Raw genomic sequence first — 16,585 nt, 5'->3', positions numbered from 1 at the left:
GTGTCCATGTTAAATTTATTATAACAGAACACGAAACAAAATAACAAAGAGAATGTAAGAAACTAATTAGTCCTGTCAGGTGAAACAACACAAAACAGGAAACAACTACCCACACAACACAGGTGGAAAAAGGCTACCTAAGTATGGTTCTCAATCAGAGACAACGATAGACAGCTGCCTCTGATCTCAACCACACCCGGCCAAACACACAGAAAAAGAAAACATAGAACACACAACATAGAATGCCCACCCAAACTCACGCCCTGACCAAACCAAAAATAGAGACATAAAAAGGATCTCTAAGGTCAGGGCGTGACAGTTGGGAGAAAAAGAGGGAGAGGGAAACCATCCTTTGCCCATAGACAACAAATTGCACTCAAGGGAATATACACTGAACAAAAACATAAATGCAACAATTTCAAAGATTTTACTGAGTTAAAGTTCATATAAGGAAATCAGTCAATTGAAAAATTCATTAGGCCCTAATCTATGGATTTCACATGACTGGGAATACAGATGTGCATCTGTTGGTCACAGACCTTAAAAAAAGGTAGGGTTCTGAATAGAGGCCGATTTCACGTTTTCATAACAATCGTAAATCTGTATTTTTGGGCGCTGATTTGCCGTTTTTATTATTATAAWTTTTTTTTTTTACACCTTTATGTATATATTTTTAAACCTGCATATTTAGCTAAAATAAATCCAGTTTAGCAGGCAATATTAACCAGGTGAAATTGTGTCATTTCTCTTGCGTTCATTGCACGCAGAGTCAGGGTATATGCAACAGTTTGGGCCGCCTGGCTCTTTGTGAACTAATTTGCCAGAATTTTACGTAATTATGACAACATTGAAGGTTGTGCAATGTAACAGGAATATTTACTCATGGATGCCACCCGTTAGATAAAATACGGAACGGAATAAACGTTTTGTTTTCGAGGTGATAGTTTCCGGATTAGTCAAAGGTATATGGTTTAGAGAGAAATAGTCGACGCGTTATAATTCCTGTAATACCTTGCCGCTGAACTTGAAAGGGGTTCCTTCATTATTTTACCGTTCATGTCTTCCATAGAGAATGTCTTGATCTACTTCAAATAAGGTCTGTGTTTCGTGCAGGCTTAAACCGCCTCGACGTTTTGATACCCGTGTAAATCTCACTAGGATAAGGTAACGTTTGTCAACATATTTTCATAAATCCACTCTACAATTTTTTTAATCTTCGCTTTTATTTAGCCAATATTGATCAGAGTTACCTTGTCCTATGGATATCTACACAGTTATAAAATTGGCACGGTGGTATAAGCCTACACGAAACACAGACCTTATTTTAAGTGAATCTAAAAATATCCTATGGAATAAATGAAGGAACCGCTTTTCAGATTTTGCTAGAAGGTGTCATGGGAATTATAACTCGCACTTTGGTTGTCAATTCTTACCATGCCCATTATTAAAATAGGATTTCCTGCATATAGAAATTAAAGTTTTTGTTTTCAACATTCATCACAGGTAACTTAAACTCTATTTTTATTCAAACAGTTGAGAGTATTTGTCTCCTAAGTAGACTCTTCAGTATCATTGTCAGTTCAGAGCTGTGTGTGTGTGTGTGTGTGTTTGTATTTATGTATTATATTAAGTTAAAATAAAAGTGTTCATTGTTCATTCAGTATTGTTGCAATTGTCATTATTACAAAAATGTGTGTGTGTGTGTATGATATATATATAAAACATTTTTTTCTAATAAATCGGCCGATTAATCGGTATCGGCTGTTTTTGTCCTCCAATAATCGGTATCGGTATCGGCGTTGAAAAATCATAATCGGTCGACCTCTAGTTCTGAATCAGAAAACCAGTCAGTATCTGATGTGACCACCATTTGCTTCATGCAGTGCAACACATCTCCTTTTCATAGAGTTGACCAGGCTGTTGATTGTGGCCTGTGGAATGTTGTCCTTCTCCTCTTAAAATGGCTGTGTGAAATTGCTGGATATTGGCGGGAACTGGAACACGCTGTCGTACACGTCGATCAAGAGCATCCCAAACAGGCTCAATGGGCGACATATCGGATGAGTATGCAGGCAATGGAAGAACTGGGAAATGTTCAGCTTCCAGGAATTGTGTACAGATCCTAACGACATGGGACCGTGCATTATCATGCTGAAGCATGAGGTGATGGACACACTGCCAAATTCTCTAAAGCGAACTTTAAGAGAAATACGCTTTTTGTGCGTATGATCAATTTCTGGGATCTTTTATTTCAGCTCATGAAACATGGGACTAACACTTTACATGTTGCGTTTATATTTTTGTTCAGTGTGGGAATAGTGGGCAGTGGGCAAGGGCGCTATAGGCTACAACTTGTAATCAACAATTTGTAAGGCTGAAGTGAGTCTATATAGCCGATACGTACATGCATTTCTTGATACACTGTCCATATAGGATACTCAGTTCTTTTTTTTTACATTGCATGTTTTTTCTTTTTGATATTGTATGACATATTTGATGTATGCTTTTGCATAGTGTACAATGATGTTTAATAAACTGGCTACACTGCACCCCTCTCTAGCAGGGGTACAGGGGACCTCTCTGAGCAGTATCCCCATTTTTGAGGAGCCCTCACACAGCTCCAGGGTGAAGTTTCCCCTAGGTACAGATCTAGGATCAGCTTCCCCTCCCCCAATCCTAACCTTAACCATTAGTGGGGAAAATGCAAAACCTACCCAAGATTAGAGGTCGACCGATTATGATTTTTCAATGCCCATACCGATACGACTATTGGAGGGCCAAAAAAAAGCCGATACCGATTAATCGGATGATTTTTTTTTAATGTATTTGTAATAATGACAATTACAACAATATTAAGTTCCTTGCTCAGAACACGAGAACATATGAAAACTGGTGATTCCTTTTAACATGATACTTCAATATTCCAAGGTAAGAGGGTTTAGGTTGTAGTTAATATAGTATTTATAGTATTTATTTCTCTCTATACCATTTGTATTTCATATACCTTTGACTATTGGATGTTCTTATAAGCACTTTAGTATTGCCAGTGTAACAGTATAGCTTCCGTCCCTCTCCTCGCCCCTACCTGGGCTCGAACCAGGAACACATCGACAACAGCCACCCTCGAAGCAGCGTTACCCATGCAGAGCAAGGGGAACAACTACTCCAAGTCTCAGAGCGAGTGACGTTTGAAACGCTATTAGCGCGCACCCTGCTAACTAGCTAGCCATTTCACATCGGTTACACCAGCCTAATCTCGGGAGTTGATAGGCTTGAAGTCATAAACAGCTCAATGCTTGAGGCACAGGGAAGAGCTGCTGGCAAAACGCACAAAAGTGCTGTTTGAATGAATGCTTACGAGCCTGCTGCTGCCTACCACTGCTCAGTCAGACTGCTCTATCAAATCATAGACTTAATTATAACATAATAACACACAGAATTACGAGCCTTTGTTCATTAATATGGTCGAATCCGGAAACTATCATTTCGAAAACAAATGTTTTATTATTTCAGTGAAATACGGAACCGTTCGGTATTTCATCTGAAGGGTGGCATCCCTAAGTCTAAATATTCCTGTTACATTGTACAACCTTCAATGTTATGTCATAATTTTGTAAAATTCTGGCAAATAAGTTCGCAACGAGCGAGGCTGCCCAAACTGTTGCATATACCCTGACTCTGCGTGCAATGAACGCAAGAGAAGTGACACAATTTCACCTAGTTAATATTGCCTGCTAACATGGATTTCTTTCAGCTAAATATGTAGGTTTAAAAATATATACTTCTGTGTATTGATTTTAAGAAAGGCATTGATGTTTATGGTTAGGTACAGTCGTGCAACGATTGTGCTTTTTTCGCAAATGCGCTTTTGTTAAATCATCCCCCTGCGTTGCATCGATTATATGCAACGCAGGACACGCTAGATAAACTAGTAATATCATCAACCATGTGTAGTTAACTAGTGATTATGATTGATTGATTGTTTTTTATAAGATAAGTTTAATGCTAGCTAGCAACTTACCTTGGCTTCTTACTGCATTCGCGTAACAGGCAGGCTCCTCGTGGAGTGCAATGAGAGGCAGGTGGTTAGAGCGTTGGACTAGTTAACTGTAAGGTTGCAAGATTGAATCCCGGAGCTGACAAGGTAAAAATCGGTCGTTCTGCCCCTGAACAAGGCAGTTAACCCACCGATCCTAGGCCGTCATTGAAAATAAGAATGTGTTCTTAACTGACTTGCCTAGTTAAATAAAGGTGTTAAAAAAATATTAAAAAACGGCCAAATCGGTGTCCAAAAATACCGATTTCCGATTGTTATGAAAACTTGACATCGGCCCTAATTAATCGGCCATTCCGATTAATCGCTCGACCTCTACCCAAGATCAGCACTCACCCCATCCTCATCTTCGATGATGTCCTTCCCAATGGATGCCAGAGTAGTCCACTTGCAGTTGTTGGTGGCTCGGACAGCACAGCGTTTATGGGCCTTGAACTTACACACTGTGGGAAGTTGAAATGCATCAGATTGACACACACACACACACACACAAATACAGACACCCATATTTATACTGTTGCATGCAATGACTACATCAAGCTTGTGAATCTACACATTTGTTGGATGCATTTGCGGTTTGTTTTGGTTGTGTTTCAGATTATTTTGTGCCCAATATAAATGAATGGTAAATAATGTATTGTGCCCTTTTGGAGACACTTATTGTAAATAAGAATAGAGTGTGTTTCTAAACACTTTACATTAATGTAGACGCTACCATGATTATGGATCATCCTGAATAAATCGTGAATAATAATGACCCCCACGACATCCTAACCTCACCATTACAACAACAGGGGAGGATAGCATTTTTTGGGGGGGGGGGGGTATGATAATTGTGTGTCTAACTTTCTCACTCTTGGTCCCCTGAAATGGGGGGATTATGTACAAAAATTGCTGTAATTTATAAACGGTTCACTCGATATGGATGAAAATACCCTCAAATTGAAGCTGACAGTCCGCATGCACTTTAACTTCATAGTCACTGTATCACTTCCTATCCGAAGTGCTGGACTACAGAGCCAAAACCACACAAAAAAATGTCACTGTCCCAATACTTTTGGAGCACACTGTATGGCTCTACTTTTATTTGTGGGAATACTTGTGTAACGGATGTGAAATGGCTAGCGAGTTAGCGGGTACGCGCTACTAGCATTTCAATCAGTTACGTCACTTGCTCTGAGACTTAAGTAGGGTTGCCCCTTGCTCTGCAAGGGCCGTGGCCTTTGTGGAGCGAAGGGTAACGATGCTTCGTGGGCGACCGTTGTTGATGTGTGCAGAGGGTCCCTGATTCGCGCCCGTGTCGGGGCGAGGGGACGTACTAAAGTTATACTGTTACATTGATGCTGTTGACCCGGATCACTGGTTGCTGCGGAAAAGGAGGAGGTTGAAAGGGGGGTGAGTGTAACGGATGTGAAATGGCTAGCTAGTTAGCGGGTACGCGCTACTAGCATTTCAATCAGTTACGTCACTTGCTCTGAGACTTAAGTAGGGTTGCCCCTTGCAGAAGGGCCGCGGCTTTTGTGGAGCGATGGGTAACGACGCTTCGTGGGTGACTGTTGTTGATGTGTGCAGAGGGTCCCTGGTTCGCGCCCGTGTCGGGGCGAGGGGACGTACTAAAGTTATACTGTTACACTTGGAAACAGATTTCCTAAAATTAAATTATTTGTTGCTGAATTCCTGGTGATCTTACAGTCTTTTTGACCAAAAACTTTTCAATTTTAAAAGAAATAAGAATACATAGCGAGTAGCTGGCTTTGGAAGTCTTCAAGGTTCTAAAAAGTTGGACCCCTTCCCGAAATGGACCTGGGGCTTTCCCACCCCATAAGCATAATCATGTTTTTTAACTAGAGACCTGTTGCGAATGGACCCGAGGTCAACTAGAACCGTTCCATATAGACCTGGTCGGATCCAGACCCGGTTTGATCCAAGTGAGGAAAGCAGCAGAAAAGTCATTTTTTAAGCTACTTTATTAACTGGAGCTGATAAAGTCCGAGAGGAGGGAGAGAGGTCGAAGTGCTGCTCTAGCAGGCGGGAAAGGGGACGTTCTGTGAGCGAGTGAAATGAGAGGGAGAGACAGCAACCAACCAAGCCGACTCGCACTATTGTAGACTATTATCAAATATGATTACGCATTAACCGTCTTGACTGCATCAAACCCGGAGAAGCTAGAGTCAAGCTAGCTAACATTAGCTAGCTAGGCTAATTGAGGCTGCAAGTGCATGCGCTTTCTCATCCTTCAGTTACAAATAACAACAAATCAAATCTATTTGACTCCATTCAAACATTAAGTAGCAGCCTACCTGTTGGCTCTTGGTCATTGTAGCATACCCTTCTCCTTTAAATTTAAATTCTGTCATTTTAATTCCATCTTCCATTGATTAGATATTTCCTAATTTTTGCACACACACTGAGGCTCTATGACTGTAGCCTATTGCCGCTTTGATGACTTATGATTGGCCAACAGCAACAAGCTACACTCGTGAAAAGCAAGAACAGCAGCATAAATTATATAATTTCTCTCTCTTGCTACTGTAGCAGTCGCGTCCTGATCTGTACGGGCCCTTCCCGACAAGTCAGCTAAAATTACACATAGCCGAGACCCATGACAATCATATCAGATCCGAACCTACTCAGGTACAGGTGGATCCGTGAAGACCTTAAACTGGCAAATATCAAATCAAATGTATTTATATAGTCCTTCGTACATCAGCTGATATCTCAAAGTGCTGTACAGAAACCCAGCCTGAAACCCCAAACAGCAAGCAATGCAGGTGTAGAAGCACGGTGGCTAGGAAAAACTCCCTAGAAAGGCCAAAACCTAGGAAGAAACATAGAGAGGAACCAGGCTATGAGGGGTGGCCAGTCCTCTTCTGTCTGTGCCGGGTGGAGATTATAACAGAACATGGCCAAGATGTTCAAATGTTCATAAATGACCAGCATGGTCAAATAATAATAATCACCGCCACGGCGGTGTGTGTGTGTGTGTTCGGAGAAGTACGTACCTGCACAGGACAGCCCGTGCGAGGTGACTCCGGAGAGGGCCTCGCGGCACACGTTGCAGTAAGTGGGGCGGGCGTGGGAGCAGGCGTACCAGTTATGCATCCCAGAGAAGTGATCCATGCTATACTGGGTGGACTGGGAGCGGAACAGAAGAGACGAGAGAGGGGAAATAAGTCCTAAATCGTCCCCCTAACCACTACTCATTTCTTCATCCTGTGTACATCCCAAATAGCACCCTATGGTCAAAAGTAGTGCACTTTGTAGGATATAGGGTCCCATTTGGGATACGCTCTGATCCTGGGGACCCACAGAGGATTAGATTTATGTTCTTCTTACCCACCACTAATAGGCAACACTTGATTCAACTAATCAAATGCTTAATGTTTTGATGAGAAGTTGAATCATGTGTTAGTGTTGGGCTATAACAAAAAGTTAAAGGGGAACGGAAACACTTTAGGAAGTAAATCCAGGCCAATAGATGTATTCAATCCACTAATACCAAACATGTGCATTTAACATAAAACATATCTATATTTAGGTTTATTTGAACTATGGTTAGCACCATTTTAAATTGCCATAGTAACGACTGACGCCAGTGCGTCACTATCAAGAATCATCAAATTGTCTGTGGTATTGATTTTTGGCGTGTAGAGTGAATCGAAGAGAGTGAGGTTGGGTGCGGACAACAAGTAGTAATTCAAACATGAACTGTATAGAGCCAGGCTGTATGAATTGGCTCCCAAAAAGATCCCTCTGTAAACTACCATCGGCTGCCCAAGGACCCACAACTTTTGAAGAAGTGGCCTGAAAAGGAAGGACGTGCCAGATCGAGCTACCAAGATCTGCAGAGAGCACTTCGTGGAGGCAGACTTCGTGATGAAGGGCACTTTCGAGGGCTATGGTGTAGCTGTTACTGACCGACTATCATCAACATCGCAAAGCAAAAGCGACTGGAACCCCTGAGATTAGGTCATTACTGTAGCTAACTTCCACTTCAGATAGTCAAATACTGCAATACATTTTGTTGACACAGATTTGTTTTTGTAATGTTTTGTTAGCTCCACCTCATTTAGCTAGACTGAAGTTGACATAGCTAATGTTTGCTGAGAAATAAATGTCCCTGTATTTGCTGTGTGTGTGTGTGTGTTGACAAAGCATACAAGACCGGTAGCTTGTCAATGCCAACTGCTATATTTGGTGTCAGTTGTCTTAACGAAACGTTTGTTTGTTTTCAGGATGACCGTCTTCATCCCTGAAAAGGTTTTCATCCTTGAGGAGACTGTGCAGGAGGCAGAGGTACATGCGAATCCATGTTATTTCTACGGCTGTTGTTTATTTCAAGACACAATCTGTCGTCCCCGAGGCCATTGTGGACATAAAATGGGCAATTACCATAAAATGGGTAATTCTTGAATATAACTGTAGCTTAATAGATGCCTTAATTGTTTTCTACCAACAGGAAAGAACGGTTAGTACAGCATGCCAAACTGACCCCTGGGTGCCAGAGTGTTCCTGTGCTGCGGTGGAGAAGAGGTCCACCGGGCCCATCACTAAAGAGCTCTGGGCCCAGCTAGATTGTGTTCACGACCATCAGTGTACAACCGAGTCCTGCCCCTATTCGCCACAGATGGAGAGTGAGATCAATGAAGACCATACCTCGCTGTATGAACCTGAGAGCTCAGAGCCACAATCATCACAGTGTGAGCCAAGATATTCTATCGATCACTTTGGGGGAGTGGGCTGGTGTTCCAAAAATGGAAAAGGAGCAGGCCATTCAACCCGCGAATTATATGCTACCTTGTCCTGGTCCTGCTGTTTTGACTCTCTCTCAACATATGAATGTTCAGCTATGAAAAGCCAACAGACATTTGCTCCTGAGGTGTTGAACTGTTGCACCCTCTATAACTACTGTGGTTATTATTTTTATGTAAAAAGGGCTTTTGTAAAATACATTTGATTGTTTTGCTGTGCTGGATGCTGTGTATTCACTAACTGTCTGAGTGATGGGACATTTATATAGTATCTGTAACATATTTTGGTGGGTATTTAATCTGCATCTTAACTTCTTAATGTGGCAATCAGCAGTATAAACAATAAGTGTCTCCCTGCTCCTCTTTCAGCAAAAAGCTGAGGAATGGGGCTGAAGAAATGTAACCACTCTCAAATTCATAGAGCTATAGAGGTAAGGACTGACCATCCATTATATCAAAATTGTAATCCTGTTTCTATGATGTTTCCACACTGATGCCCCCAGTTCGCATTGGATAAAGGCGTCTGCTAAATGACTGTTCCCCGGTAGGCCATCATTGTAAATAAGAATTTGTTCTTAACTGACTTGCCTAGTTAAATAAAATATATATTATTAAAGTCTACTTTGACTCTGCCAACTAGCTGCCCAGAGTAGTTACCATTCCTTTCCAATAGATGGCAGCCAAAGCTAGTTGAAGTCACTACTCCATGGGATTAGTGCGCGATGAAAGTAGTTTTATCTTCAAAGCAAGTTTATCTGGTTACACTTGAACCTGTTGTTATAGTGGACAAGCTAACTAATACTATTTTTACATAAGGCGCAGGCATTAGGCCTATGTCTTGAATAAAAAATGACAGCAGGCTAGACTTACTAAATTAACAGGTTTTATTCAAACTCAAACCATATGTAAATGCCTTTGCTTCTGGGTATGCTGCTTTATGGAAGAAACAACACACGCAGGGATGAGACGCCGTACACCTCGTCCAATTCTAATTCTCACTTGTGCCCATAGGGTGAACTGGCGATAAACTGCCAGCCTGTATGCTCTGCAAAAAAGATCATAAAAGTTAGTCTTGATACCGAAACTAAATCACAATGTATTTATAATGAGCACGCCCCATTATTGGTTAGAATGAGATTTCATGAATCATGATGCTGTCTGCGATTCGAACTCCGATCGAAAAGGTAAATGTGTTACCGTCGCGCCAAACAGCGCTGGTGATAAACATCGTTATAGGATACTGATTATATTTATATCTATATATGAGCACCTAACTACTACTGATACTAACCTTACATTTTGCTTGATTATAAAATGTTTAAGCAATTATTTAACTGGCATATCGCCTGCTGACTGGTCGAGTAACCTCTTCTACCAGGAAGTCTTTCATAAGGATTGGTGACACGCCCAATAAATACATCGCCATCCAGACAGACTGACAGGAACCTCTGACTGGTTGCAATACAGCCACCATCCGCTGGGATTTTGTGCTATCGCCACCATCCCTCCACAACACACACTCATACCCTCTAGCCATTATCTGGCAGCATCAGCACTCACACCTCTAGCTGAGGTGTTTCAGGCGGCATGTTGGTGTTGTTACTGCTACGAGATCGAACTCTGATCTGGGGCAACGATCGGTTCAAACATGAACGGCTTCAGTAGGTTTATTGGCTCCCTAACTAACATTATTTCATTCTCTGTAATAAACGAATTCTCAGATTCGGAGTTACTCTGTAAATTCAGCCATTTTTGGGAGTTCCAAAATGTCCTCTCCTGCCAGTGGTGCAACAATGCCAATATGGTGATTTACAGTTACAGTTAGCTGGCGTTCTAAATCCTAGAGTTACCATTCCCCTTTAAGAAACCCAGCGCAGACATTAGCATAGATATACATTTATTAGAAAGGCAATGACGATACAGCGAAACTTCCAACTAACCTACCAAAGGTCAAATCGGAGCTATTACTTATATCTGTCGAACGTATCCTTTCCCTTCCATACAAGTGTCTAGGCTATGAGGGTAGGGTCCAGGGGTCAATTTTGGGGTGCCCCAGGTATCTCTGCTTTCCCAAAGTGTGGGTCTTGTTAACGTACCTTCAGGGATTTGGAAGGAAATTACTGATATATGGAAACTCCCTCTAGCCCATGGTTACACCAATCCAATGCGTTTAAATTTGTGGGGAGTAGTGAACAAGTGCACACTTCAGGAGGAAGGAGAGATTATTGGGATGCACCCTGGGATTGGATGAGAGGGAGAGAAGAGTGACCCCTGACCTCTGACCTTGCCCTCACCTCAAAGTGTTCTCTGTTCTGAACACTCTTCAGGGCTGCCATCCAGTCCTCCATCTCTTTCCTGTTGTCCGCACACAGAATCAGCCGACGACACGGAGTGATGATCTACACACACAGAGAGGACAAATATCACTTGAGAAAGAAAGAGAGCGAGACAGAGACAAAGAGAAAGAGCAAGACACACAGTGCTCAGAGAAATTAAACCAGGGGTTGTGCAATGTGATGTGATCAGGATTGCATACGGGAGGAAGCACATCGAGTCCCATGCTTAAGCACTCCTACTGAATGGATGTGTGCCCCCCGTGTATTGTGTATCAGCCTTTTTAGATGTACGACTGCTTTTTTAGTACTTGTTGTGTGTGAGTGAGTGCGCAAGTGTGCTTGTGTGCATGTATTGATAGATTGATTGGGTCAGAAGTTGTGGAAGAATGTGGGTAAGTAACGCTATATTTCTACAGAACGGACGTCAGCTTCCAATCCATTTCCTCCACAGTTGCTTCACAAAGGGGCTCCTATTCCCAGACGGATAAAAATAGTTGCACGCCTTTCCTCTCTGCCAGAGAGCAGCACCGCAAACACGTACGCACTTAAGATGGTCCATCTACATACGGACACACACATATAGAACACTACTTTTGATCAGGGCCCATAGGGCTCTGGTCAAAAGTAGCACACTATGTAGGGAATCGGGTGCCATTTGGGACACAAGCCACTGTGTATGCCAAAAAGTGAGCGGACAATGCATGGCTTACTCACTAGAACAGGGGTTTCAAACTCAACCCATTAAAGGGCCTAGTGTATGCTTTTTGGGGTTTTTCTTTCAATTAAGACCTAGACAACCAGGTGAGGTGAGTTCCTTGTTAATTAATGACCTCAATTTATCAATCAAGTAAAAAGGAGGAGCGAAAACCTGCAGACACTTGGCCCTCCATGGAATGAGTTTGACACGTGCACTAGACACTTCTAGGATTTAGGCAGGGCTCTCCAACTCTGTTCCTGGCGAGCTACCATCCTGTAGGTTTTCACTCCAACCCTAATCTAGAACACCTGATTCTAGTAATTAACTGGTTGATAAACTGAACCAGGTTAGTTACAACTGGGGTTGGAGAAAAAACCTACGGCACAGTAGCTCTCTTGGAACAGTGTTGGAAACCCCTACCATAGAGAGATGGAGAAAAGTTACAGCAACGATCAATTGTAAGCGAGCCACAGCAGTGCTCTACAGTGCGACCATTTTCCTTGCATATGCGCCTAAATATTTTACTGTGTGACCTGGAATTTTTATTTAGGAGCAGAGCGCTGCACAGAGGTGAAGACAGATCGATATCGAGTACCCATGCACACACACGCACAACCATGAACTTGACTCAACTTCATGCATCTCATATGACTGAAGTGTTGTATTTCACTTACATAACAGACAAGGACTCGAGGAAGAAAGACACACACACACACACATCCTGTTTTCACTGCTACTCAACCATCCAGAGACTCATTAAAGTTGGCAACAATGTTATCATCGCCATTTTATCTCTGCAGCCTTAGCTAAAGGAGATATAATTAGATGATCATTTTGGGAATGTCCATTGTTCAAGGATCCGGCCCTGGCTAGGTCAGAGGGCTGTCCTAGGGTGTATTCTCCCTAGACAGCTAATGGGTCGAAACATGGATACCTGAATTTGTCCAATAAGAAATACTTGCTTTCCTTGACAAACATTTTCTGCACTAATAAATGCACCCGTCCTGCCCTTCCTAGACTATAGACCGGGTACTTCACATGGGGGAGTGCATAACACAGTGGGAACTGACAGTCACTCACAAACACACACATCAGCACAATCTACAGCCAACTATAAACAATGTCATGACACACACATAAGGACGGAGGGAGAGTGACCAACTGAGGAAACACGTCTCTGTTGTGCTCCCCCCACCCACTCTCATTCTTGACATTCTTCTGCCTTACTTCCAGTGTGAAGTCCAGTCAAATTTGGCTCCGGCGGTTCTCCTTCTCTCTCCCTTCTCCAGACTGTGCTCTCCTATATTTGGTCTGGGGTTTTACTTTCCTGAAGAGTCCTCCTGACGAAGACTTTGACAGCAAAGAGTGCTCCGTGGCTGGCTGAGAGTTCTCCTATCTTATCTAAAAACGGTCCCGTGGTAGCCTCTCTCTCCGGAGTCCCGACAGCTGTACCTTACTGTTACTGATTGTCTTTTTTTCCTTTTCCCCCTAGTCTGAGTGTTCTAGCCAGCAGAGAATTCCCCCAGTCGTTTCTTTCTGTGGATCCCTATAGTGGGAAGTTTTTCCAGAAGGGTTTTCCTTCTCTCCCAGCTCAGCTGTTAGCCCTTTTAGCCTAGCCAGTTTAGCGGTGCCCTGAATGGGAGAGTGCCCGGGAACCGTGGTGCAGGCCCCTCCCCCATCCGCCTTCCTCTGTTCTCTGACTCACATATATAAACTTCCTGTCGTCAAGGCGATACCACACAGGGGGCTGGAGTGGAGGGAGGGGAGTGAGTGGGAGTGTTGAAGGCCACAAAGCAGCCCCTCTTTACAGTACAGAGAGAGAGGAGGGGAAAGGTAAGTACTTAATTTAGCTGTCTGGAACTGAAAGACCACCTTCGCCTGAGCTCAGACCTGGGTTCAAATAATATTTGAAATCTTCCAAATACTTTAGCCTTCCTGGAGTTTCTTCTTGGAGTGCCAGATAGTTTGCGACTATTTCATTGGTTCCATTGCAGCAGTCAAGTTCAATCAAGTCAAACTAAAGTATTTGAAATGATTTCAAATTGTATTTGAACACAGGTATGCCTGGACTTGGGCTGTCATCAACAAGAGACCAAGGAGAGCTCCACTCCAGCCAGCATGAGAAACTGATACAAATAGAGCAGGAGGAAGTACCCTCTCTCTTTTAACCTCAACACAGAAAATGCAGCTTTTTGGACACATTCACATACTGTACATACTGTCAACATTCTCTGTCGCACGCGCACACCCAGACACACTGTAAACACACAAACTCAAACACAAGCCGCCACTCCCGGAAACTCACTGACTAACACAGCTCCACCCAGTTATTAAATGTAAATGAGTCCAAAGGGTCTTTCCATGTCATTTCAGCAAGCCATGACACCCACCATCTCAGATTGTTCTGAAATCCTTTCTGTAGTTAGGATAAGCATTCCTGCAACATTATTTTGTTGAAATATAATTTGATCTCTGATAAATTAAGCTAATTGATCGCACCCAAATCGGACATTTTAATTTATAGGATTCATATAATATTCAATAATTATGGTACCTCCCCCTAATTATATTTCAACAAAATAATTTTGCAGTAATGCTAACCTTATCTGTTTCTAACAGAAACGATTTCAGAACATTCAGATGGTAGGTGTCAAAATCCTCTTTCTTGTGATTTTTGAGGTGGAACTACCCCAAAGGCAACCTATAAATACACTTCAAAGCCAGACTCTAATCTTATTTTGTGCTGTGATTTTTCACAGAGAAAGAACCCCCTATTGCAGAGTGATGAGTGTATGTGATGAAATGTTATTCATGTCATCAAGAAATGTTATCATTATCAACAGTCAGGAATTGTAAGTGACGCTCCGTAGGTTTGGTGATTTTAGTGGTGTTTATCCTGCAGTTTGGTTGTCTGACCACTGCATGATGAACCTTAGGTTAGAATGGCCACGGCCAACACAGGGCTAATATAGGGGTGGACAGTAGCCAAGAAACTTAAGAGATGTACAGAGAGAAAGACAGACAGGAAGAAAGGGAAAAAGAGGGGACTCAGTGAATGTCACATACTGATATTTTGATGGACAGTAGCCACGAGACAAAAAGATATAGCCTACAGGACATAAGGACAGAGAGAAAGAAAAATAAGTAGGCTAAAGAAAGAAAAAAATAGAATGAAGGGACTCACTGTGAAACTGTTGTTGATGTTCTTAGTGCTAGATTCAGCCACTCTCGCCTCTGTCAGGTCAACCTCATCAAAGATAAAACATTTATTTTTATTTTTACATCATCTGAGAGTTAAGACTGAAAACTGTCTGTAGAGAAGTACTACTGACCTCTTTTTCTTAAGTGTCGAAAGTAATGTGGCCTGTGTGGTCCAGGGGTTAGTGTCGCTGACCCTGGCACACATGTACAGCCTCGGCTTATAGAGTTGGCATGAGTTTGAATCTGACCCACTGTCCTTCTGATTTGCAATCCCTCCTACCTGTCATGTCTCCTCTTCACTGTCCTGTCTCAATAAATACAAACAAATAAATATTATTTGTATTTATTAAGACCGGAAAATCATTCCAGGTGAAGCTGGTTGAGAGAATAGCAAGAGAATGCCAAGAGTGTGCAAAAGTTGTCATTTAGGCAAAGGGTGGCTACTTTGAAAAATCTGAAATATAAAATATATTTTGATTTGCTAAACACTTTTTTGGTTATTTTGATTTGCTAAACACTTTTTTGGTTACTACATGATTCCATATGTGTTATTTCATAGTTCATGTCTTCACTATTATTTTACAATGTAGAAAATAGTACAAATAAAGAAAAACCCTTGAATGAGCAGGTGTGTCCAAACTTTTCACTGGTACTGTATGTGTATTAAAGTAGTAAAAAGTTTAGTATTTGGTCCCATATTCCTAGCACACAACGATTACATAAAGCTTGTGACTCTACAAACTTGTTGGATGTATTTGCTGTTTGTTTTGATTGTGTTTCAGATTAATTTGTTCCCAATAGAAATGAATGGTAAATAATGTATTAGGTCATTTTGGAGTCACTTTAATTGTAAATAAGAATATAATATGTTTCTAAACAGATCTCTGACACATGCGAGAAGTACCTGATTCGTAACAGAGAATGCCACTTTTAGGGCTCCCGTGTGGCGCAGCGGTCTGATTCCCTGGTTCGATTCCAGGCTGTATCACATCCGGCCGTGATTGGGAGTCCCATAGGACGGCGCACAATCGCCCCAGTGTCGTCTGGGTTTGGTCGTCATTGTAAATAATAATTTGTTCTTAACTGACTTGCCTCAAAAAATAAAGGTTAAATTAAACAAAAATAAAAAAAATACAATAGCGACTCCAAAATGACAATACATTATATACCATTCATTTCTATTGGACTCAATATAATCACAATATAATCTGAAACACACAACAACAACAAAAAGCAAATGCATCCAACAAATGTATAGACTCCGAAGCTTGATGTAGTCATTGTGCGCTATGAATATGGGACCAAATACACATACAGTGCATTTGGAAAGTATTCAGACCCCTTGACTTTTTCCACATTTTGTTACATTACAGCCTTATTCTAAAATTGATCAAATAGTTTTTATCCCTCAATCTACACACAATACCCCATAATGACAAAGTAAAAACACATTTTTTGAAATACACTGCTCAAAAAAATAAAGGGAACACTAAAATAACACATCCTAGATCTGAATAAATGAAATATTCTTATTAAATACTTTTTT

At 41.7% G+C, this 16,585-nt stretch overlaps 1 protein-coding gene and 1 long non-coding RNA gene across 2 annotated transcripts in view; both read right to left on the bottom strand.

Annotated features, from left to right (window-relative positions):
- The window catches only part of LOC111949925 (diacylglycerol kinase delta-like), a 56,900-nt gene extending 45,696 nt beyond the window's left edge, over positions 1-11,204 (bottom strand). Inside the window, exons 1-3 of the mRNA XM_023967277.2 lie at positions 11,100-11,204; positions 7,057-7,189; positions 4,391-4,497 (exon numbers count right to left, since the gene is read on the bottom strand). Of these exons, the coding sequence (XP_023823045.1) occupies positions 4,391-4,497; positions 7,057-7,189; positions 11,100-11,153 (294 nt within the window). The 5' untranslated portion in view covers positions 11,154-11,204. The remainder of the gene's footprint in view (positions 1-4,390; positions 4,498-7,056; positions 7,190-11,099) is intronic.
- Positions 9,676-11,082, bottom strand: LOC111949926 (uncharacterized). Its single transcript, XR_002875409.2, has 2 exons — positions 10,097-11,082; positions 9,676-9,850 (listed from the first exon to the last, which is right to left on the bottom strand). It is a non-coding gene; the product is annotated as an uncharacterized lncRNA (long non-coding RNA).
- Positions 11,205-16,585: the final 5,381 nt, after the last annotated feature.

Source organism: Salvelinus sp. IW2-2015, linkage group LG22 (assembly GCF_002910315.2).
Source record: "Salvelinus sp. IW2-2015 linkage group LG22, ASM291031v2, whole genome shotgun sequence".
In the NCBI taxonomy this organism is placed as follows: Eukaryota; Metazoa; Chordata; class Actinopteri; order Salmoniformes; family Salmonidae; genus Salvelinus; species Salvelinus sp. IW2-2015.
Note: the sequence above shows the minus strand (reverse complement) of the source record. Positions and strands in the feature narration are given on the sequence as shown.